Source organism: Pan paniscus, chromosome 3, assembly GCF_029289425.2.
Source record: "Pan paniscus chromosome 3, NHGRI_mPanPan1-v2.0_pri, whole genome shotgun sequence".
Taxonomy (NCBI): domain Eukaryota; kingdom Metazoa; phylum Chordata; class Mammalia; order Primates; family Hominidae; genus Pan; species Pan paniscus.
Window position 1 is genome coordinate 15896753 of NC_073252.2, and position 25912 is coordinate 15922664.

General features: G+C 39.5%; 1 protein-coding gene across 2 annotated transcripts in view; it reads right to left on the minus strand.

Annotated features, from left to right (window-relative positions):
- Positions 1-25912, minus strand: part of FBXL5 (F-box and leucine rich repeat protein 5) — a 57052-nt gene that overhangs the window by 4854 nt on the left and 26286 nt on the right. For both annotated transcript variants that reach the window (XM_034958324.3, XM_034958323.3), the window contains exons 7-10: positions 24241-24389; positions 23237-23319; positions 21613-22338; positions 2408-2556 (exon numbers count right to left, since the gene is read on the minus strand). In XM_034958324.3, coding sequence (XP_034814215.1) covers positions 2408-2556; positions 21613-22338; positions 23237-23319; positions 24241-24389 — 1107 coding nt within the window. The remainder of the gene's footprint in view (positions 1-2407; positions 2557-21612; positions 22339-23236; positions 23320-24240; positions 24390-25912) is intronic.

The following is a 25912-nucleotide window of genomic DNA, read 5'->3' on the forward strand; positions in this document are numbered from 1 at the left end:
CTGCTAATGCTTGGAAAATAGATCATTCTGCTTTACTTATCATGTATTACTTAATGACTAATGTTTATCAGTATTAACTTCTTTTACATTTAGTAACCTGACAGTTAACTATATATGTTTTCTTTTAAAAAATATATTTTTAGCTAAACGTCACTTTCAAATATTTGAAATACAATTTGTCACCTAAATACACTTCTCCATTGCTCTAATACCACGTATTAAAACACACTACTTTCAGAAATAATAAAAATAGTAACAAGGATGCCCCTGAGCATTCACTAGATATCTACTGTACAAGCTGAGCTGTTTTGAAAAATACTGGAACAAGTGTCATCTTGCAAAACTGGATACAACACAACTTCTTTCTAACACTTTCTAGGTTGTCCACATATCCTTCTAAGGAAAAGACTATGAGAGAGCATTGCTTTAAGAACAACCTATGTGGAACTCAGACACAAGTTATTTAACAAGTCACCCTGTAAATTTTAAAGGCTTTCCATTCCCCCAAATCATGCTTCAATAAGCTATAAAAGGAGAGTTAATATTGGATTATACAAGCACTGATATTTCCTTTCAAATCTTTCAAAGTCAGATATCTTCATCACAATTCATTTATTTTAAAAAATCAAACATTTATCCAAAAAAACTTTTACATTCAACAAAAGGAATATAATAGCTCCTCTGAAACTATATATTCAAAACAAGTTTAGAGGAAATGCATAAGGACAAAGTGCAAAAGATTTTAATTATTTCATTTTATCCCATTATCTAAATTATTTCAAAGTTTAAAAACATACAAACATAAAACAAGTAAGCATAAAAACAAACTGAAACCCAGTCCCCTCCCTCTACCCAATAACATCTATGAATCCAAAAATAAATATAATGAATTCGATAGTGAGGTTTATTCCAAAGCATAACCTATGCTGAAATCAATATGAAAAATTCAAGTGCAACATACAAATAAAATTTTTTCTGATAAAAAACAATTGCTTATTAATTACTCTTGATAATATGTCCTATAAGCCTTAGGAAGTGGAAGTATAGCACTAAACCTACAATAAAATAACTTTATGTTAACAAAACAAAACTCTGTTCTCAAATCCACAGCATCCACAAAAGTAACAGCTTCACTGCATCAATCACACTTTGTTTTCATAGGCTTAGCATGTTGCAACTACGATGACATTCACTTTCACCAACTACGATGACATTCACTTTCACTAACTACGATGACATTCACTTTGGCCATTCCTTGATTATACACAGAAGGCAACAGAAAACAAAGAAATGTCCAACTTAGTGCTGATATATCAAGAACATGGGAGGTCATCTCCTGCATAACAATGTGATTCCTGAAATAAGAGAGCTACCATCTCCAGTTTCCTCTTATATATGTTAAGGAAAACCTAATCTCAAGAAATAGCAGTTTTCTCCATTTTGCGGTATGTCATTACTCCCTCTGGTCTTCCTGACTCCTGTCAATTGTTCTGCCTGAGAAAAATTTTGTTGATTTTCCTGTCATCTTAAGGTGAACTGGGCACTCAAAGACAATAGGGCGCAGTATAAAAAGACAGGTACATAGTAGTCTGAGCCATCTAAAATTTTCTCCAGTTACAAATACAGGAGGTTGATTTGCTTACTAATAACAGAAGAGCAGCTTTTTATGCTTCTGGGAAATTCAGTCTCTACCAGTGACTACCAAATGTGCAAAAAGGCACTGAACATACTTTGAAAAAGCATGTTCAATAAGCCCACTGTAGGGTAGAATATGTTTAAAAGAACAAAATCAAGAAGTATTTCTTGTGATTTTTGAAAGTAGGTTCAGGAATCAATTTCCAAAATACTATAGGAATTCTAGTCATGTCTAAAGCATCTCAGACTCTTCTCAATACTACATACTGTCCTCTCCCCTCAATCTTCGCTAAGAGTTGACATCAGATCCAGAAACTCTGGAAGTCTACATTACCAAAGTCCTCATTTTTCTACATTTGATAAAGCTGTCTTACAAGAAGTAAGACTCTATTATCCCTAAGAAATCAGTGTATCTAGAACATAAATAGTTCTAAATTCTTAATGAGTGCTACAAAACTCTAGAGGAATACCTAAAACTTTTAACAAGAATTTTAGTATTTCTATTAACTTACCATTTTTGATTACACTATTACATCCCTCAAAAATCTGACACAATGGATATTTAGAATATACATCTGCAAGAAAAACTTACCTTTCAAGATGTTAATTAATGAAAATGTAATTTTAAAATTTTATCAAATTTAACTAAATCTGAAAGTAAGACAGTCTGGTAATTAGAAATCTAGAAAACTAAATGGAAAAATTATTAGAACTGCTAAAAAAAATTTTTAATTAATTCCTTCAAAATTATCGCACTGTTAAAAGGCATTACCGTTAATGTTGTCACAGTAGTAAAAGTATTCATCATTCAGAGAAGGACATGCTGAAACCAAATCCTGCAGGCCTGCACCAGTTATAGTAAGACAACCAGAGAGATTAAGGTGCTCCAAATAAGGCAGCCCTCCTCCCAGAGTCAAAACCCTGTAAGAAAAATAATTTGACAATTAGAAGATATTAATCTATAAAAATGTTTGTATTCCTATGGTCCACTGAACCACTGTTTTACATACTTTTCAATATGGTAATGAGAAAATTTAAGAATTTCTGTAAAACACTGATAACTAACCTCATCCTTAGGCAGAAATACATTTAACTCAGAAAATGTTCAACATTTTTCCTAACAACATTCAATAAAGAAATCTATAAAACTGTTCTTTGTAAGAACATCATGGTAACTCAATTCTTAGAGGAAGTACTGAACCCTGGAGTTGTAATGTTCATTCTCCTACCCAACTGTATTAGTAAGTAAAAATTATCAAGAAAATTACTGAAGCTTAAAACCTAATGAGCAGTTGGGCAGGTTCTAAAAAAAAAATTATAGATACACCTAGCATATGATCCAGCAATTCCTGTCCCAGGTATATACCCAAGAGAATTAAAACCATGTTTACACAAAAACTTGCCCACGAACGTTCATAGTAGCATTATTCATAACAGTTAGAAAGTAGAAACAACTCAAATGTCCATTAACTAATAAATGGATAAATAAAATGTGGTACATCCATACAATTAAATATTCTGCAGCCACAAAGTACTGACACATAGTATAACATGCATAAACCTTGAACACATAAACCTAATTTTAAAAAGCCAGATACTAAAGGCCACATATTGAATGATTCCATTAATATTATCATTCCAGAAGAGGTAAATCCACAGAGACACAAAGTCGACTCATGGTTATCAGAGGCTGGGGAAAGGGGGAATGAGAAGTGACTGCTAATAAGTATGGGGTTTTTTTGGGATGATGAAAATGTTTTGAATTAGTCTGTGGTGGATGGTTGAACAACCCTGTAAATATACTAAAAATCACTGAATTAATCGTATACTTTTAAAAAGCAGTAAATTTTATGGTATGTTAATTACATTTCAATAAAAAATAAAACCTAATGGCACACCCAAGAAGAATAAAAGCAGTATTTACATAAATAGGATAAAATTAAAAGGTGGCTCCTTGTATTTGGATGTTTAGATCTCTAGGAAGGCCAGAGAAGTCTTCCTTGATTATTCCCTCAAATAATATGTTTTCCAAACTTTTAGAATTCTCTTCTTCCTTGGGAACACCAATTATTCTTAGATTTGGTCATTTAACATAATCTCAAACTTCTTGGAAGCTTTGTTCATTTTATTTTATTTTTTTATTCTTTTTTCTTTGTTGGGTTGGGTTAATTTGAAAGCCTTGTCTTCAAGCTCTGAAGTTCTTTCTTTTGTTTGTTCAATTCTATTGTCGAGACTTTCCAGTGTATTTTGCATTTCTCTAAGTGTGTCCTTCATTTCCAGAAGCTGAGATTGTTTTTTATTTATGCTATAAATTTCTCTGGAGATTTTCCCATCCATATCTTATAACTTTTGTTTTTTTTTTATTTCTTTAAGTTTCTATTCACCTTTCTCTGGTGCCTCTTTGAGTAGCTTAGTAATTGACCTTCTGATTTCCTCTTTCCGGCAATTCAGAGATTTCTTCTTCATTTGGATCCACTGCTGGTGAGCTAGTGTATTCCTTTGGGAGTGTTAAACAACCTTGTTTTGTCATATAACCAGAATTGTTTTTCTGGTTCCTTCTCATTGGGGTAGACTATGTCAGAGGGAAGATCTAGCTCAAGGGCTGTTATTCAGATTCTCTTGTCCCACAAGCATGTTCCCTTGATGTGATGCTCTCCCCACTTCCCCTAGGGATGGGGCTTCCTGAGATCCAAACTGCCATAATTGTTCTTTTCTGGGTCTAGCCACCCAGCAGAGCTGCTGGACTCCAGGCTGGTACTGGGGAATGTCTGTGATGAGTCCTGTGATGTGATCTGTCTTCAGGTCTCTCAGCCATGGGTACCAGCACCTGCTCCAGTGGAGATAGGAGGGGAGTGAAGTGGACTCTGTGAGGGTCCTTGTTTGTGGTTTTCTTTATAGTGTGCTGGTTGGCCTCCAGCCAGGAGGTGCCGCTTTCAAGAAAGCATCAGCTGCAGTAGTATAGGGAGGGTACAAGTTTGCCCTGGGGTCACCTGGGTAAGTATTCAGGTTTCTCAGGCAGTGGGCAGGGCCATAGAGCTCCCAAGAGATTATGCCCTTGGTCTTTGGCTACCAGGGTGGGTAAAGACCATTAGGTGAGGGCAGGGTTATGCATGTCTGAGCTCAGACTGTCCTTGGGCAGGGCTTGCTACGGCTGCTGTGGGGGATTAAGGTATGGTTCCCAGGCCAGTGGAGTTATGTTCCCAGGGGTATGGGTGGAGTTATATCCCACGGGTATTATTGAGAGGTGACAGCGCGCTGGCAGTCCTCACAGCCCTCGCTTGCTCTCGGCACCTCCTCTGCCTGGGCCCCCACTTTGGCGGCATTTGAGGAGCCCTTCAGCCCACCACTGCACTGTGGGAGCCCCTTTCTGGGCTGGCCAAGGCTGGAGCCCACTCCCTCAGCTTGCAGGGAGGTGTGGAGGGACAGGCGCGAGTGGGAACCGGGGCTGCGTGCTGCGCTTGCGGGCCAGCTGGAGTTCCGGGTGGGCGTGGGCTTGGCGGGCCCCACACTCAGAGCAGCCGGCCAGCCCTGCCGGCCCTGGGCAATGAGGGACTTAGCACCCGGGCCAGTGGCTGCGGAGGGTGTACTGGGTCCCCCAGCAGTGCCAGCCCACCGGCACCACGCTCGATTTCTCACCGAGCCTTAGCTGCCTTCCTGCGGGGCAAGGCTCGGGACCTGCAGCCTGCCATGCCTGAGCCTCCCACCCACTCCATGGGCTCCTGTGCCGCCCGAGCCTCCCCGACGAGCACCACCCCCTGCTCCACGGTGCCCAGTCCCATCGACCACCCAAGGGCTGAGGAGTGCAAGCACACGGTGCGGGACTGGCAGGCAGCTGCACGTGCAACCCCGGTGTGGGATCCACTGGGTGAAGCCAGCTGGGCTCCTGAGTCTGGTGGGGACGTGGAGAGTCTTTATGTCTAGCTCAGGGATTGTAAACACACCAATCAGCACCCTGTGTTTAGCTCAAGGTTTGTGAGTGCACCAATTGACACTCTGTATCTAGCTGCTCTGGTGGGGCCTTGGAGAACCTTTATGTCTAGCTCAGGGATTGTAAATACACCAATCGGCACTCTGTATCTAGCTCAAGGTTTGTAAACACACCAATCAGCACCCTGTGTCTAGCTCAGGGTTTGTGAGTGCACCAATCAACACTCTATATCTAACTACTCTGGTGGGGCCTTGGAGAACATTTATGTCTAGCTCAAGGTTTGTGAGTGCACCAATCGACACTCTGTATCTAGCTGCTCTGATGGAGCCTTGGAGAACCTTTATGTCTAGCTCAGGGATTGTAAATACACCAATTGGCACTCTGTATCTAGCTCAAGGTTTGTAAACACACCAATCAGCACCCTGTGTTTAGCTCAAGATTTGTGAATGCACCAATCGACACTCTGTATCTAGCTGCTCTGGTGGGGCCTTGGAGAACCTGTGTGATGAAACTCTGTATCTAACTAATCTGATGGCGACGTGGAGAACCTTTGTATCTAGCTCAGGGATTGTAAACGCACCAATCAGCGCCCTGACAAAACAGGCCACTTGGCTCTACCAATCAGCAGGATGTGGGAGGGGCCAGATAAGAGAATAAAAAGCAGGCTGCCCAAGCCAGCATTGGCAACCCGCTCAGGTCCCCTTCCACACTGTGGAAGCTTTGTTCTTTCGCTCTTTGCAATAAATCTTGCTACTGCTCATTCTTTGGGTCCACGCTGCTTTTATGAGCTGTAACACTCACCGCGAAGGTCTGCAGCTTCACTCCTGAGCCAGCGAGACCACAAACCCACCAGATGGAAGAAACTCCGAACGCATCTGAACATCACAAGGGACAGACTCCAGACGCGCCACCTTAAGAGCTGTAACACTCACCACGAGGGTCCGCGGCTTCATTCTTGAAGTCAGTGAGACCAAGAACGCACCAATTCCGGACACATTATGGCTGCCTCTGCTCTGTCATACAGGTCACCCGGGAAGTTGGGGAAAGCTGGCAGTGAAAGGCCTCACACCCAGTTCCCACACAGCCCAATAGGCAGGTCTCACTCCCGCCATGCACACCCAACAGCACCATACCCCCTCAACCAGGCAACTGGTGAGCAGGGCTAAGATCCTGCCCAGACTACAAGCCTCCCCACTGAGAAAGCAAGCAGGGCTTTCAAGTTTCATGCCTGCCCATCTGCCATGGCTTCTGTGCTCGTATCTGAACTCCCCTTTCATCCCTTCCCTCAGATTCTGTCCAGGAAACGTCCCATTCAATTGAAACTGTTACAACAAAGTTCAGCTGGAAGTTTCCTTCTCCCTGTGGTCTTTCCCCAATTCCAGTGACAGCCCTCCCCAAGGACCTCTGCAAGAAAAAGTCAGAAATGACTTCCCTGGGGACCAAGAATGCCCACAGGGATCTCTCCACTGCTTCCTCTACCCCTGTATTTTGCCCGGCTCTCTAAATTCATCTCAGCTCCAGGTAAGCTCAAATCCTTCTCCCATTATCTAGACCTTCAGGTTCCCCAGTGAGGATGTTGTGTTCAGAGGCAGACATTTCCCTGTCACACTTTGGGGACTCAGTTTTTCAGCTGTCTCACAGAGCCTGCAGTGGCAAGCTGCCTCTTTCCCAAGATGGCTATTGTTAAAAAGTCAAAAAAACAACAGATGCTGGCGAGGTTGTGGAGAAAAAGCAATGTTTTTACACTGTTGGGAGTGTAAATTAGTTCAACCATTGTGGAGGACAGTATAGCAATTTCTCAAAGACCGAGAAGCAGCAATTCAACCCAGCAATCCCATTACTAGGTATATAACCAAAGGACTATAAATCATTCTATTGGGAGGAGCCAAGATGGCCGAATAGGAAGAGCTCCGGTCTACAGCTCCCAGCGTGAGCGACGCAGAAGACGGGTGATTTCTGCATTTCCATCTGAGGTACCGGGTTCATCTCACTAGGGAGTGCCAGACAGTGGGTGCAGGCCAGTGGGTGCGCGCACCGTGCGTGAGCCGAAGCAGGGCGAGGCATTGACTCACCTGGGAAGCGCAAGGGGTCAGGGAGTTCCCTTTCCCAGTCAAAGAAAGGGGTGACGGACGCACCTGGAAAATCGGGTCACTCCCACCCGAATATTGCGCTTTTCAGACCGGCTTAAAAAACGGCGCACCACGAGACTATATCCCACACCTGGCTCGGAGGGTCCTACGCCCACGGAATCTCGCTGATTGCTAGCACAGCAGTCTGAGATCAAACTGCAAGGCGGCAGCGAGGCTGGGGGAGGGGCGCCCGCCATTGCCCAGGCTTGCTTAGGTAAACAAAGCAGCCGGAAGCTCGAACTGGGTGGAGCCCACCACAGCTCAAGGAGGCCTGCCTGCCTCTGTAGGCTCCACCTCTAGGGGCAGGGCACAGACAAACAAAAAGACAGCAGTAACCTCTGCAGACTTAAATGTCCCTGTCTGACAGCTTTGAAGAGAGCAGTGGTTCTCCCAGCACGCAGCTGGAGATCTGAGAACGGGCAGACTGCCTCCTCAAGTGGGTCCCTGACCCCTGACCCCCAAGCAGCCTAACTGGGAGGCATCCCCCAGCAGGGGCACACTGACACCTCACACGGCAGGGTATTCCAACAGACCTGCAGCTGAGGGTCCTGTCTGTTAGAAGGAAAACTAACAAACAGAAAGGACATCCACACTGAAAACCCATCTGTACATCACCATCATCAAAGACCAAAAGGAGATAAAACCACAAAGATGGGGAAAAAACAGAACAGAAAAACTGGAAACTCTAAAACGCAGAGCGCTTCTCCTCCTCCAAAGGAACGCAGTTCCTCACCAGCAACGGAACAAAGCTGGATGGAGAATGATTTCGACGAGCTGAGAGAAGAAGGCTTCAGACGATCAAATTACTCTGAGCTATGGGAGGATATTCAAACCAAAGGCAAAGAAGTTGAAAACTTTGAAAAAAATTTAGACGAATGTATAACTAGAATAACCAATACAGAGAAGTGCTTAAAGGAGCTGATGGAGCTGAAAACCAAGGCTCGAGAACTACGTGAAGAATGCAGAAGCCTCAGGAGCCGATGCGATCAACTGGAAGAAAGGGTATCAGCAATGGAAGATGAAATGAATGAAATGAAGCGAGAAGGGAAGTTTAGAGAAAAAAGAATAAAAAGAAATGAGCAAAGCCTCCAAGAAATATGGGACTATGTGAAAAGACCAAATCTACGTCTGATTGGTGTACCTGAAAGTGATGTGGAGAATGGAACCAAGTTGGAAAACACTCTGCAGGATATTATCCAGGAGAACTTCTCCAATCTAGCAAGGCAGGCCAATGTTCAGATTCAGGAAATACAGAGAACACCACAAAGATACTCCTCGAGAAGAGCAACTCCAAGACACATAATTGTCAGATTCACCAAAGTTGAAATGAAGGAAAAAATGTTAAGGGCAGCCAGAGAGAAAGGTCGGGTTACCCTCAAAGGGAAGCCCATCAGACTAACAGCGGATCTCTCGGCAGAAACCCTACAAGCCAGAAGAGAGTGGGGGCCAATATTCAACATTCTTAAAGAAAAGAATTTTCAACCCAGAATTTCATATCCAGCCAAACTAAGCTTCATAAGTGAAGGAGAAATAAAATACTTTACAGACAAGCAAATGCTGACCGATTTTGACACCACCAGGCCTGCCCTAAAAGAGCTCCTGAAGGAAGCGCTAAACATGGAAAGGAACAACCGGTACCAGCCGCTGCAAAATCATGCCAAAATGTAAAGACCATCGAGACTAGGAAGAAACTGCATCAACTAACGAGCAAAATCACCAGCTAACATCATAATGACAGGATCAAATTCACACATAACAATATTAACTTTAAATGTAAATGGACTAAATTCTCCAATTAAAAGACACAGACTGGCAAGTTGGATAAAGAGTCAAGACCCATCAGTGTGCTGTATTCAGGAAACCCATCTCACGTGCAGAGACACACATAGGCTCAAAATAAAAGGATGGAGGAAGATCTACCAAGCAAATGGAAAACAAAAAAAGGCAGGGGTTGCAATCCTAGTCTCTGATAAAACAGACTTTAAACCAACAAAGATCAAAAGAGACAAAGAAGGCCATTATATAATGGTAAAGGGATCAATTCAACAAGAGGAGCTAACTATCCTAAATATATATGCACCCAATACAGGAGCACCCAGATTCATAAGGCAAGTCCTGAGTGACCTACAAAGAGACTTAGACTCCCACACATTAATAATGGGAGACTTTAACACCCCACTGTCAACATTAGACAGATCAACGAGACAGAAAGTCAACAAGGATACCCAGGAACTGAACTCAGCTCTGCACCAAGCGGACCTAATAGACATCTACAGAACTCTCCACCCCAAATCAACAGAATATACATTTTTTTCAGCACCACACCACACCTATTCCAAAATTGACCACATACTTGGAAGTAAAGCTCTCCTCAGCAAATGTAAAAGAACAGAAATTATAACAAACTATCTCTCAGACCACAGTGCAATCAAACTAGAACTCAGGATTAAGAATCTCACTCAAAGCCACTCAACTACATGGAAACTGAACAACCTGCTCCTGAATGACTACTGGGTACATAACGAAATGAAGGCAGAAATAAAGATGTTCTTTGAAACCAACGAGAACAAAGACACAACATACCAGAATCTCTGGGACGCATTCAAAGCAGTGTGTAGAGGGAAATTTATAGTACTAAATGCCCACAAGAGAAAGCAGGAAAGATCCAAAATTGACACCCTAACATCACAATTAAAAGAACTAGAAAAGCAAGAGCAAACACATTCAAAAGCTAGCAGAAGGCAAGAAATAACTAAAATCAGAGTAGAACTGAAGGAAATAGAGACACAAAAAACCCTTCAAAAAATCAATGAATCCAGGAGCTGGTTTTTTGAAAGGATCAACAAAATTGATAGACCGCTAGCAAGACTAATAAAGAAAAAAAGAGAGAAGAATCAAATAGACACAATAAAAAATGATAAAGGGGATATCACCACCGATCCCACAGAAATACAAACTACCATCAGAGAATACTACAAACACCTCTACGCAAATAAATTAGAAAATCTAGAAGAAATGGATACATTCCTCGACACATACACTCTCCCAAGACTAAACCAGGAAGAAGTTGAATCTCTGAATAGACCAATAACAGGAGCTGAAATTGTGGCAATAATCAATAGTTTACCAACCAAAAAGAGTCCAGGACCAGATGGATTCACAGCTGAATTCTACCAGAGGTACAAGGAGGAACTGGTACCATTCCTTCTGAAACTATTACAATCAATAGAAAAAGAGGGAATCCTCCATAACTCATTTTATGAGGCCAGCATCATTCTGATACCAAAGCCGGGCAGAGACACAACCAAAAAAGAGAATTTTAGACCAATATCCTTGATGAACATTGATGCAAAAATCCTCAATAAAATACTGGCAAACCGAATCCAGCAGCACATCAAAAAGCTTATCCACCATGATCAAGTGGGCTTCATCCCTGGGATGCAAGGCTGGTTCAATATACGCAAATCAATAAATGTAATCCAGCATATAAACAGAGCCAAAGACAAAAACCACATGATTATCTCAATAGATGCAGAAAAAGCCTTTGACAAAATTCAACAACCCTTCATGCTAAAAACTCTCAATAAATTAGGTATTGATGGGACGTATTTCAAAATAATAAGAGCTATCTATGACAAACCCACAGCCAATATCATACTGAATGGGCAAAAACTGGAAGCATTCCCTTTGAAAACTGGCACAAGACAGGGATGCCCTCTCTCACCACTCCTATTCAACATAGTGTTGGAAGTTCTGGCCAGGGCAATCAGGCAGGAGAAGGAAATAAAGGGTATTCAATTAGGAAAAGAGGAAGTCAAATTGTCCCTGTTTGCAGACGACATGATTGTTTATCTAGAAAACCCCATTGTCTCAGCCCAAAATCTCCTTCAGCTGATAAGCAACTTCAGCAAAGTCTCAGGATACAAAATCAATGTACAAAAATCACAAGCATTCCTATACACCAACAACAGACAAACAGAGAGCCAAATCATGAGTGAACTCCCATTCACAATTGCTACAAAGAGAATAAAATACCTAGGAATCCAACTTACAAGGGATGTGAAGGACCTCTTCAAGGAGAACTACAAACCACTGCTCAAGGAAATAAAAGAGGATACAAACAAATGGAAGAACATTCCATGCTCATGGGTAGGAAGAATCAATATCGTGAAAATGGCCATACTGCCCAAGGTAATTTACAGATTCAATGCCATCCCCATCAAGCTACCAATGACTTTCTTCACAGAATTGGAAAAAACTACTTTAAAGTTCATATGGAACCAAAAAAGAGCCCGCATCGCCAAGTCAATCCTAAGCCAAAAGAACAAAGCTGGAGGCATCACACTACCTGACTTCAAACTATACTACAAGGCTACAGTAACCAAAACAGCATGGTACTGGTACCAAAACAGAGATATAGATCAATGGAACAGAACAGAGCCCTCAGAAATAACGCCACTTACCTACAACTATCTGATCTTTGACAAACCTGAGAAAAAGAAGCAATGGGGAAAGGATTCCCTATTTAATAAATGGTGCTGGGAAAACTGGCTAGCCATATGTAGAAAGCTGAAACTGGATCCCTTCCTTACACCTTATACAAAAATCAATTCAAGATGGATTAAAGATTTAAACGTTAGACCTAAAACCATAAAAACCCTAGAAGAAAACCTAGGCATTACCATTCAGGACATAGGCGTGGGCAAGGACTTCATGTCCAAAACACCAAAAGCAATGGCAACAAAAGCCAAAATTGACAAATGGGATCTAATTAAACTAAAGAGCTTCTGCACAGCAAAAGAAACTAGCATCAGAGTGAACAGGCAACCTACAGCATGGGAGAAAATTTTCGCAACCTACTCATCTGACAAAGGGCTAATATCCAGAATCTACAATGAACTCAAACAAATTTACAAGAAAAAAACAAACAACCCCATCAAAAAGTGGGCGAGGGACATGAACAGACACTTCTCAAAAGAAGACATTTATGCAGCCAAAAAACACATGAAAAAATGCTCATCATCACTGGCCATCAGAGAAATGCAAATCAAAACCACTATGAGATATCATCTCACACCAGTTAGAACGGCAATCATTCAAAAGTCAGGAAACATCAGGTGCTGGAGAGGATGTGGAGAAATAGGAACACTTTGACACTGTTGGTGGGACTGTAAACTAGTTCAACCATTGTGGAAGTCAGTGTGGCGATTCCTCAGGGAACTAGAACTAGAAAAACCATTTGACCCAGCCATCCCATTACTGGGTATATACCCAAAGGACTATAAATCATGCTGCTATAAAGACACATGCACGCGTATGTTTATTGCGGCATTATTCACAATAGCAAAGACTTGGAACCAACCCAAATGTCCAACAATGATAGACTGGATTAAGAAAATGTGGCACATATACACCATGGAATACTATGCAGCCATAAAAAATGATGAGTTCATGTCCTTTGTAGGGACATGGATGAAACTGGAAACCATCATTCTTAGTAAACTATCACAAGAACAAAAAACCAAACACCGCATATTCTCACTCATAGGTGGGAATTGAACAATGAGATCACATGGACACAGGAAGGGGAATATCACACTCTGGGGACTGTGGTGGGGAGGGGGGAGGGGGGAGGGATAGCATTGGGAGATATACCTAATGCTAGATGACGAGTTAGTGGGTGCAGCGCACCAGCATGGCACATGTATACATATGTAACTAACCTGCACAATGTGCACATGTACCCTAAAACTTAAAGTATAATAAAAAATAAAAAAATAAAAAAAAATAAATCATTCTATTATAAAGACATATGCATGCCTATTTTTATTTCAGCACTATTCACAATAGCAAAGACATGGACTCAACCTAAATACCCATCAGTCATAGAATGGATAAAGAAAATGTGGTACAAGGCCGGGCACAGTGGCTCATGCCTGTAATCCCAGCACTTCGGGAGGCCGAGGCAGGTGGACTGCCTGAGCTCAGGAGTTCTGGACCAGACTGGGCAACACGGTGAAACTCCATCTCTACTAAAAATACAAAAAAAAAAAAAATTAGCCGGGTATGGCGGCATGAGCCTGTAGTCCCAGCTACTCTGGAGGCTGAGACAGGAGAATCACCTGAGCCTGTGAGGTGGAGGTTGCAGTGAGCCAAGATCGCACCACTGTACTCCAGCCCAACAGAGTGAGACTCCATGTCTCAAAAAAAAAAAAGAAAGAAAGAAAATGTGGTACATATACACCATGAAATACTATGCAGCCATAAAAAGGAACAAGATCATGTACTTTCCAGGGACATGGGTGGAGCTGGAACTAACAAACCAGCAAACTGGTAAACCATCCTTAGCAAACTAACACAGGGACAGAAAACCAAATACCGCATGTTCTCACTTATAAGTGGCAGCTAAACGATCAGAACACATGTACACATGGAAGAAAACAACACATACTGGAGCCTGTCAAATGGCGGTGGGTGGGAGGAAGGAGAGGATCAGGAAGAATAGCTAGTAAATGCTGGGATTAATACGTGAGTGATGGGATGCTCTGTGCAGCAAACCACCATGGCACACGTTTACCTACGTAACAAACCTGCACATCTCGCACAGATACCCCTGAACTTAAAAGTTGGAAGTTAAAAGAAAAAAAAGGAATTAGAAAAGGAAACATGGACTAAATCCAAAGTAGCAGGAGGGGAAACAATAAAGATGAGAGCAAAAATTTTTTAAACGACAAATACAAAAATAATGAAGAAAAACAAAACCAGAAGTTTGTTCTCTGAGAATTTCAATAAAATTGGCAAAGCTTTAGCTAGATTAAGAAAAAAAGAGAAGACACTAATTACCAAAGTCAGAAATGAAACAGAGGATATTACCACTAATTTTATAGAAATAAAGATCATAAGAAGCCAGCATGGTGGTACATGCCTGTATTCCCAACTACACTTTAAGAGGCTGAGGTGGGAGGATTGCTTATACCTAGGAGTCTGAGGCAGCCTGGGCAACACAATGAGACTAAATATAATAATGATGAAAATAATTAAAAGATCGTACTCTCATAATCCAGAAACTCAAGAAATACCCAAACTGATCAAGAAGAAACAGAAAATCTGAATTGACTTATAAGAAGATGAATCAAAACCCTCTCAACAAAGAGACCAAAACAGTTTCACTGATAAATTTTACTAAACATTTAAAAAAGAATTAACATTGGCTGGGCGCAGTGGCTCACGCCTGCAATTCCAGCACTTTGGGAGGCCAAGGCAGGTGGATCACCTAAAGGTCAGGAGTTCAAGACCAGCCTAGCCGACATGGTGAAACCCCGTCTCTACTAAAAATACAAAAATTAGCTGGGCGCGGTGGCACGTGCCTGTTATCCCAGCTACTTGGGAGGGTGAGGCAGGAAAATCACTAGAGCCCAGGAGGCAGAGGTTGCAGTTGAGCCAAGATTGTGCCATTGCACTCTGGACGACAGAGCAAGACTCCGTCTCAAAAAAAAGAAGAATTAACATCAACCTTTCTGAAGCTCTGCCAAAAGAGGGCTGGGTGTGGTGGCTCATGCCTGTAATCCCAGCACTTTGGGAAGCAAAGGCAGGTGGACTGCTTGAGCCCAGGAGTTTGAGACCAGCCTAAGCAACATGGTGAAACCCCATCACTACTAAAAATACAAAAATTACCTGGGCATGGTAGCACACGCCTGTGGTCCCAGCTACTTATAGTGGTGGGGCAGGGGGGTGCTGAGGTAAGAGGATCACTAGGAAACTGTGGCTGCAGTGAGCCATAATAGCACCACTGCATTCCCAACTGGGTGACAGAGTGAGACCCTGTCTCAAAAAAAAAACCTCTTCCCAAACACGGACAAGAAGGACAAATACAAAATTCATTCTATGAAACCAGTATTATCAAAGCCAAAAACACAACAAGAAAATTACAAGCCAATGTCCCTTATGAATACAGATGCAAAATTCCTCAGCTGATACCAGTAAACTGAGTTCAGTAGCATATTAAAAGGACTACACACCCTGACCAAGTGGGTTTTTATCAACTTTCAGTATATGAAAATCAACCAACAAATCACACATTAATAAAGGAAAAAAATGATCATCTCAACTGACTGAGAAAAAAACGTGACAAAACCCAATATTCTTTAAACTAGAAACAGACAGGAACTTCTTCAACTTGATAAAGGCCATATACATGAAAAACTCACAGCTAACATCATATTCAGTGGTGAAAGATACAAGCTTTTCCCTTAAGATTAGGAACAAGGTAAAAATGTACACTATTATCACCTCTAATTATCACAGTACTAGAAGTTTTAGCCAGAGCAATTAGACAAGAAAAAGAAATAAATGACATCCAAATTGAAAAGGAATGTCAAGGTGGCACATGCCTGTAATCCCAGCTAGTCAGCAGGCTTAGGTGGGAGGATCCTTTGAGCTCGGGAGTTTGAGTTGAGCCTCAGCAACAAGTAAGACCTAGTTCCCCCCACCCTCCCAAAAAAGTAAAAGGAATAAGTAAAATTATCTCTATTTACAGATGATAAGATCTTCTATACAAAAAACCCTAAAACCTGTTAGAACTACATAAACTCAGCAGGCCAAGTACACATGCCAATAGTCCCAGCTACTAGGGTGGCTGAGGCAAGAGGATCACCTGAGCTTAGGAGTCTGAGGCTGCAGCGAGCTATGATCATGTCACTGCACTCCAGCTTGGACAACAGAGCAAGACCCTGTCTCAAAAAAGAACAAAAAGAAAATTCAGAAAGATAAAGAGTTGACACACACAACACTCAGTTGCATTTCTATACATCAACAATTAACAATCTGAAAAATAAATTTTAAAAAATCCCATTTAGAATAGCATCAAAGAAAATAAAATATTAAGAAATTAACCACAGAGGTAAAGGACTTGGATACCGAAAACTACAAAAGACTACTGAAAGAAATTTAAAAAGATCTAAACAAATGGAAAGATATCCCACATTCACGGGTTAAAAGACTTAATACTGTTGTCAATTTTACCCAAAGGGATCTACACATTTAATGCAATCCCTATCAAAATCTCAATGGCATTCTTTGCAGAAATAGAAAAAACCGACCCTAAAATTCTGATGGAATCTCAAGGAACCCCAGATACTAAATAACCTTGAAAAGGAAAAACAAAGTTGGAAAACTCACACCTCTTCATTTCAAAACTTACAACAAAACTACAATAATCAAAACAGTGTTGCCACTTCTGTTTAACATAATGCTGGAAATTCTAGTCAGAATAATTAGACAAGAAAAATAAAAGGTCTATTGTTGGGAGCAAGCCCCCCAAAATCTGGCCATAAACTGGCCCCAAAACTGGCCATAAACAAAATCTCAGCAGCACTGTGACATGTTCATGATGGCCATAACGCCCAAGCTGGAAGGTCGGGGGTTTACGGGAATGAGGGCAAGGAACACCTGGCCCACCCAAGGCGGAAAACCACGTAAAGGCATTCTTAAGCCACAAACAATTGCATGAGCGATTTATGCCTTAAGGGCATGTTCCTGCTGCAGTTAACTAGCCCAATCTATTTCTTTAATTTGGCCCATCCCTTCGTTTTCCATAAGGGATACTTTTAGTTAATCTAGTATCTATAGAAACAATGCTAATGACTGGCTTGCTGTTAATAAATACTTGGGTAAATGTCTGTTCAGGACTCTCAGCTCTGAAGGCTGTGAGACCCCTGATTTCCCACTTCGCACCTCTATATTTCTGTGTGTGTGTCTTTAATTCCTCTAGCGCCACTGGGTTAGGGTCTCCCCGACCGAGCTGGTCTCGGCAGTCTATTTTGGAAAATCAGAAATTAAATTATCTGTCTGTAGATGGCATGATCTTATATGTAGAAAACCCTAATGAATTCACAAAAAAAGTTAGAACTAATAAATTTAGCTGAATAGTAGGATACAAAATCAACATGCAAAACTCAGTTATATTTCTATATACTAGCAATGAACAATTTGAAAAGTTTAAGAAATAAAATTGTATTTACAATAGCATCAAAATGTGTAATATTTAAGAATAAATTTAACCAAGGACTTGTACACTGAATTAAACAAGAAATGGAAACAACAATTCAAATAAATATTTATATGCCAACATTCATAGCAGCATTATTCACAATAGCCAAAAGGTGGAAACAACCTCAGTGTTCATCAACAGATGGATAAACAAAATGTGGTATATAAAAAGGAATGACGTTCTGATACATGCTACGATGTGAATAAACCTTGAAACACACTAAGTGAAATAAGCGAGATACAAAAGGACAAGTAATGTATGATTCCACTTATATGAGGGGCCCGAAGAAAGTTAAAAATTTAGATAAGAGGCTATTTTTAATTAACAGCCAAGATTTATTTTCATTCCTATGAAAGCCGGAAAATAATGTATTAAGACCACAAATGGCCCTATCTGTTCCCTATGGTTTCAATCTAACTAAAACCTTATCAATTTAACATTCTCCAGTCAATGCTCCTTTTTTTGAGACAGGGTCTGGCTTTGTTACCCTGGCTGGAGTGCAATAGTGCCATCTCAGCTCACTGCAACCTCTACCTCCAGGGCTCAAGTTATCCTCCCACCTCAGCTTGCTGAGTAGCTGGAACTACAGGTGCATGCCACCATGCCTAACTGATTTTTGTTTTTCTTTTGGGTAAAGATGTAATTTTGCCATGTTGCCCGGGCTGGTCTTGAACTCCTGGGCTCAAGTGATCCTACTGCGTTGGCCTCCCAAAGTGCTGGGATTACAGGTGTAAGCCATCACACCCAGCCTCAATGCTCTTTTAACAAGCTCCACATTACCAACTTGTCAAAACTCATGCTACTCATCCTGAATAAAAATAATGACTAAAGCAGGATACACTGAATGCTCCCAACTGGTATACCTGAACATTTCTATTCCTATAAATTAAGTTGTATCTTTACATGAGTTGTATTTTTTCCTCAAACCTACTGACACAAGTTGTACTTATTGTAACTGGTTGACTGAAACACTTTTTAAACTGATACAATGAATGCAAAAAGAGTTGCTTCTAAAAATTAAATTTTTATTTTCTATTTCCTCAGTCTCTCAGGAAATGTACACAGAATGCCCTAATTTTATCTCTCTCTCTACTCAAATGATGCCTGTTTCTTTTCAAAGAAGTCTTTCCTGGTTCATTCAATATGAAGTGGCATTCTCTGTATTCTTAAGTAAAGTACCCATACTTTACTTTTCTTCAGAACATTCAGTCTGATACTATGTTTTCTGTCTATTTCTACCATTAGATTACAAACTGCATGAAGGCAGAGAATTGTCTTAGTTACTCTAGACCTCTAGCAATTAGAACAGTGCAAGAAATGTAGTAGGTGCTCAATAAAAATTTAAATGTTTAGAAAGAATCCTTCAAGATAAGGTTTAATTAAAATGAGGGAATCTGCACTCAGACAAGACTTTTTCAATTAGCCACGGATAAGACAGATCCTATGTGTTCCCTTGTTCCCAAAATGAATTTTTCCTTCAATTCAAACGCAAACTTTCTTTTCAAGAATACCTCACATGCAAGCTCTTCACTACTACTCAGGAAAACCCTAAAGAATAAGTGCAATTTATTTCCAATCCCAACAGCAGTAAATTATCCACTTTGTTCTAAGGTTGATAATATCAGAATTTGTTAATAAAGTGCCAAAAATCATACCCTAAAACAACAACTAAAAACCTTTTCTCTGCTTTTCTTCAAATTTCTCTTAAGAAATTAACTCTCTGCCTTTTCAGGAAGTGGGGAGGGAAACTCTTTGGTATTCAAATAAAACGTTACAATTCTGCTTTTAAATAAAGTGTGCTCCCTTCTAGTGTTTTCCAAAACCTTATACTAGAAGAGTTTCTAAATACTTTGAAAGCAAAAAAAACAAAATTTTGATTCATCAAAATTTTGACTGCCCTTGAAATCAATTTTTAATTATATAAAATTTTAGTAAGTTCTGGGTTTTTTAAAACATCCTAAAAAACTAAAAGATAAGAAAACTGCCACATGGTCAGAAGTCATTGCGGCTCTGAAAGGTCACAGGTATTACTTCATTCTTTGAAAAAAACACGAAAACTGGTCATACTGAAAATGCAAACTGAATAGAGCTATAAATGAATTTCAATAAGGTATGACAGTAATGAAAAAAATGACAATGAAAAATGAATTACGAGGTTTTAAATTGAACTAAAAATTGCTTTTACTTTCTAAAATCAAGTTGCATTCAAAAACAAAATCATATTACAGTTAGGAATACATACATGTAACAAAAATTTTTTAAAGAATAAAACTCAGAATAAAGTTATCTTTGCTTATGTTTTTAAACTATAACATATGCCCTTGGATTTGAGAAAACAGAAAATTAATGAAATGATTCACAGCAGCCAAACCACAGTTATACCAGTTACCTCGGGGAAAACACTTTTGGTTACTGTATATGACTTATAAAAAAATTTTACAATAATTTCTTTTTTTTTTTTTTTGAGACGGAATTTCGCTCTGTCGCCCAGGCTGGAGTGCAGTGGCATGATCTCGGCTCACTGCAAGCTCTGTCTCCCGGGTTCACACCATTCTCCTGCCTCAGCCTCCTGAGTAGCTGGGACTACAGGTGCCCGCCACCGTGCCCAGCTAATTTTTTTTTTTTTTTTAATAGAGATGGGGTTTCACCGTGTTAGCCAGGATGGTCTCAATCTCCTGACCTCGTGATCCACCAGCCTTGGCCTCCCAAAGTGCTGGGATTACAGACGTGAGCCACCGCACCCGGCCTATAATAATTTCATATGAATTATCTTTTCTAATGGTAGGGAGTATTAAGTTTTATACTGGAAGAATTCTTCATTATAAAATATCTGACATCCCATTATCAAAGAAAAGCATGTATCCAATTTCCAAAGGCTCATGTCAAAGATAATCGATTACTGCACATCAGTTTCCACTTATTGAAAATCTATTGTGTATCATTGTTAGATGCCTTATATATATTCCTCTTACATAAGCCTCAAAGTATAAGGTTAAGTATTTTGCACGAAGCCAGTCATACAGAAAAAAGCAAAATCAATCTACATCAAGTCTGCCATGCTCCCAAGTCAGTGCACCATGGTATTTTCTCCAACAGTGCATAAGTGTACTCATAACCTAACAAATCTTGAAGTGGGTCCTATAAAACATATAGAACCTAGCTGCTGAAAAGAGCTACCTGTCTGGGCTGATACATGTGTCACCTTCAGCCCTTCTTTCCTCTAGGAGGTTAAAAAAAAAAAAAAAAGTCGGTTTAATCTGCTGAAGATTATGCTTATTAAAAAAAAAACAGAAAAGAAAATGTAGAACATAACATGTTCTCTTTATGACTTAAAAAAGCAACAGAAGGTAAGCTGATCATGATCAAAGACCAAAATTTCTAAACTCTAGCTACATATAAAACTCTAGCTCAGCTTTGGCTTTTGTAAACACTTAACAGCCGTGTAGTCGGACTAAATGACTTCCAGGGACAGCCTACATTTTCCAAAACCCTCAATATAAAACTATAACATACAGAAATAATACACAGCAACAGAATATGCATATTTTCTTGTTACATGTTCTTGAGAGTAAAAATTGTACCTTATTCATCCACTAAAGTACCTTAAAATATGTGATGTAGCCATTTACTATTTATTAAACTTTCAAATTTATGTTCTTCCATACATCACAATGGATTTGAACTGACAGAAATGAAACTTCATACTGATAACAGAAGTTACACTGCTCCAAAACTCTGAAGTAGGGCAGATCTTGGTTAACCCTTTTTGCTAAGTAAATCAACGGAAAAGAATGACTTAGATCAAAATTTTTATATTCCATTTGGAAATGAGAGCACGTCTATTTCTTAATATTCTGGAACTGATAACTCACCTGAGACCATGGTCTGTGATCTGATAACATCCAGATAAACTGAGAAACAGAAGTACACGTCCAGTCTCTTGATCAGATTTTTCACTCCCAAAGTAAATTAAGTCTTTTCCCCTAGGCAATCTAGTCCTTGCTGCTTTTCTACACATTGCAGAAGATTCTGGGAGTGATGACATAGTTCTTAAAGCTGTTCCTGTACAACAAAATGAGTGACCACAATATGCAAAGGCTGGAGAAGCACAATGCTGCTGCCAACAGACACTAGTCCTTAGTCCAACAATGTCCTTACTAAAACAACCAGAGGTGGAACAACTAAAGTTGGATGCTGTTTCCATTACACAAAGACTTTCAACATTTCTATGTCTCCATTCCACAGTATCTTCAATATCAGCCAAATCTTCAGCATCTAACATCCACACATAAGGAGAAGTGAAATTCTCAGAAGAAACAGGCTTAGTCCAGGGGTGTTCATTATCTATTTCTTCTCCAATGCCCTTGTTAGTTAAATCGTGCAAACAGGCGTACTGCTTGGTGGACTGCATGGTAATGTCTTTATTTTTCCATGTAGTTGAAGTAATTTTGCTTGTAGATGTTTTCAAAAAGCCACTTTGATGAGATGTCAGAATTCCAAGAGCTCTGGAAATCTTCTCTAGGGCCACATCTGTGATTTTCTCACAACCAGACAGGTCAAGATGCCGAAGACTCTGGCAGCAACCAAGCCAAGACCAACTATAATTAAAAGACAAGACTATTAATGAATATTGTTAAATTTTTCAAAAGCATTTGACTATATGTATGTAGATGAAAACCAGAAGAAAGATTTTACATCTAATATAATCACTTAAGTATTTAGTGAATTATCTATTGTTAAGGTACTATTCTTGATGCTAGGGATACAAAAACTCAATGAGAGTAATAAGGAAGTCAAAGTATTCCTAACCTAACAGAAGGGTAGGATTTGAGAGGGGTAAGGATTGGAAGACTTAAGTTTATTATCCTAAAAGTAGTCAGCAGAAGTAAGGCTGCAAACACATGAAAGAAAGAGAAGAATAACTGATGGTTAATGAGGAAAATCCATAATAAACAAGCTCTAGGAAGATGGAGCATTAGCTTTAGCCCGAGAAGACTATACCTCTTCCTCTACAGCAGGAAAAAAGGTGCTGATATAAATAGTTGGGTGGGAAAGAGGGAGTGAGCAATAATACAGAGAATTGGTGGTCAAGGAGATATACTCAGGGAAGAAGGTGGCTTGAAGAAAGTTACACTATACTATTTCAGAGTAACTGTGAAGAATCTAAGAGGGAGCTTTGCCAAATGGCACTTAGAGCCCAACTAAAACTAAAACTTCTTAAAAACATATAATACCAATCTACATGGTTGCATAGCAGGGCTCAAGGGCCTAGACAAAATATAGGACTACAGAGACTGCAAGATAATACAGATGGGATTTTTGGATCAGCTGGGACCTATGAGTAAGAAGTGAAGAACTGGAGGGTGCTATCAAATTATACTCAGACATGACTGAGATTTGATAGTAAAAAATAATAGTATGATTAAACTGCAATTACATAAATGAAACCTTATAAAATAGTTTTTCATTATATTTAAATTGTTTAAAATAACGAACCTGTCAAATGCAGAATCTGAAATGTCAGTCTGGGTAAGATCCAGATGCTCCAGGTTAGGACAAAGCTCTAAAATCTGCCTAACCTAAAAGGCAAGAAATTGTCACTGTGAAGATCTGCAGAACTTCAGTTAGCTAAGTAACAGATGACTATTAGTAAACATAATCTAGTTCACAAACTTTCGTGAATATAAAAAAAAAATCACTTGAATACTTGAAAAAAGTATAATAAAATATTCTGGGCTCAAATCCCTAAGAATCTTTTTTTTTTTTTTGAGACGGAGTCTTGCTCTCTCACCCAGGCTGGAGGGCAGTGGCAGTATCTTGGCTCACTGCAACCTCCGCCTTCCGGGTTCAAGCGATTCTTCTGCCTCAGCCTTCTGAGTAGCTGAGACTACAGGCACATGCCACTACATCCGGCTAATTTTTGTATTTTTAGTAGAGATGGGGTTTCACCATATTGGCCAGGCTGGTCTTGAACTCCTGACCTCATGATCCACCCACCTCGGTCTCCCAAAGTGCTGGGATTACAGGCATGAGCCACCGCACCTGCCCAAGTATCTGTTTTAGCAGTTATGAGACTAAACCAGGATTTTTACATTTTTAAGGAACACTCAAGATTCTGATGTAGGAAGTCGTAATATCCACTTTTATAAAACAGTGATTTCATCTCATTTGCCCATCTTAACATGCCTTACATATTATTTTAAAAATCACATAAAACTGGGCTTTATCACTTAACATCTGTGAAACTGAATAAAATGTTTAACCTCTTCTAGTCAGTTTCCTCATCTGTAACATATAGGTAATGATAATTATGCTACAAAGATTGTTGTGAGAACTGCAATGAAATAATAAGTAACCTAGCAGTGTATGCCTACCCATAGGAAGGCACTCAATAATCATTTTTGGGTTTGTTTCCCCTTAATTAAACTCAGGAATGAGCAAACCAAAGTCTTATCATGCTGTTTTTCTTAATACCCAAACTAGTGTTAATTTAAACATACCATTTTGCTGGAAACTGCAGAGCTGTATGCTAATACTAAGGTTTTTACAGAAGTACCAACATATGGTAGAACGTTATGAATTAAGCCATGGAGTAAACGTTTTTCCATTTGTGCAATGCTGATAGCAATTGATTCCTCCGCAGACTCTTCTGTAAAATGAATTCAAAAGTCCAAGAACTTGATAAACTGATAATAATTAAGCTACTCAAGCGCTCACCAAATTGTTAAATATGACATACTTTGTGCTATCCTTATACTTTCTTATGTAAACCATCCCATTTTTAGGCAATGAAAAAGTTTTGGAAAAAAATGTGAAAACTGAAAAGAACAGCAAAAGTTTTCAAGAGAAAAGAGAATATGATATCAAAAGAAAAATGATCCACAGTAAAACGTACTATCATTGATTCCACATAACTAAAAAGGGCACAAAGCTAGAAAAGATTTGAAACTCAACTAAATTAGCCTGATCATAATGAATCAAGCAAAGGAAGGTACTTTAGAATTTCTAAGTAGCTAAAAATGAGCATGGCTTTTGGTTTTACTTAATAACTTCTGTAAAGCTTGGATGTTTACAACAGAATGTACTACTGTAACATCCACCATGAAAACACCATAAACTCCAATTCGAAAAAAGGAAAAAACACACTACACTAAAAAGAATGAATAATTGTATTGTATTACCTTTCTAAGGATCCTATTGTTATTATTCTTACCTAAAGACCAATTTGAATGTCTTTAAACATAAAATGATTTAACAGACTAAGTTAAGGAAGTCTCATTTAAAACAAAACTAAGTATAGCAGACAAAAGGATATCAACTAAAAGAATTTGTTACTCATGGTTCCTTGTTTAGATATTATCCTAAATTCCTCCTTTAGCCAGACCCAGACACACACACACACACACACACACACGAAGATAAAATATAAGGAGATAAAAATTACTTTAGTGAGCCGTACTCATTCTACTATAATTTTATTCCCAAACCATTCTTTTGTTTCTGTGGCCCTCACTATCTAAATGTATACTATTTACTGTGAAAATTTTAAATTTTTAATTTTTTATTGATATACAATAATTATGCATATTTTGGGGGTACATGTGATACTTTGGAACCTGTATACAATGTGTGGTGATTAAATCAAGGTAATTGGGACTGTGAAATCTTTAAGAAAGTTAAACATTCTATGAAAAACAATAACTTTTTAGGACAAGTAAAAAGACGAGGCAGCTAAACTGAAAAAAGCACTGACAGTTTAGTCTTCAATAATCAACAGATATATTATCTAAAAAGGCTCAATCTTTACGGCGTTAACTTTTCCTTTTCAATATGAAGGAAATCGAGTCTTTCCTCTGGCTATCTTCAAGTATTGAGACAAATACACTGAATTTGTGAGAACCTTCAACATTCTTACCACGGGTATTATGAATTAATTTTCTAGAATGAATAAACTGAGACTTCCTTAAGTTGACATCTGAGCAAATATCTCATCTCCTTCAGGTCTTTACTCATATTTCCCAAAGGACCTTAACTAATCACTCAATTTAAAACTGCAATTTTAAATTCTTCTTGGCATGTTTTCCTTGTCTTATTTTTCTCTACAACACTTGTCACCATCTAATATGGAATATATTTTACCTGTATTTATTGTCTGCCTCCCGTCTCTAAATT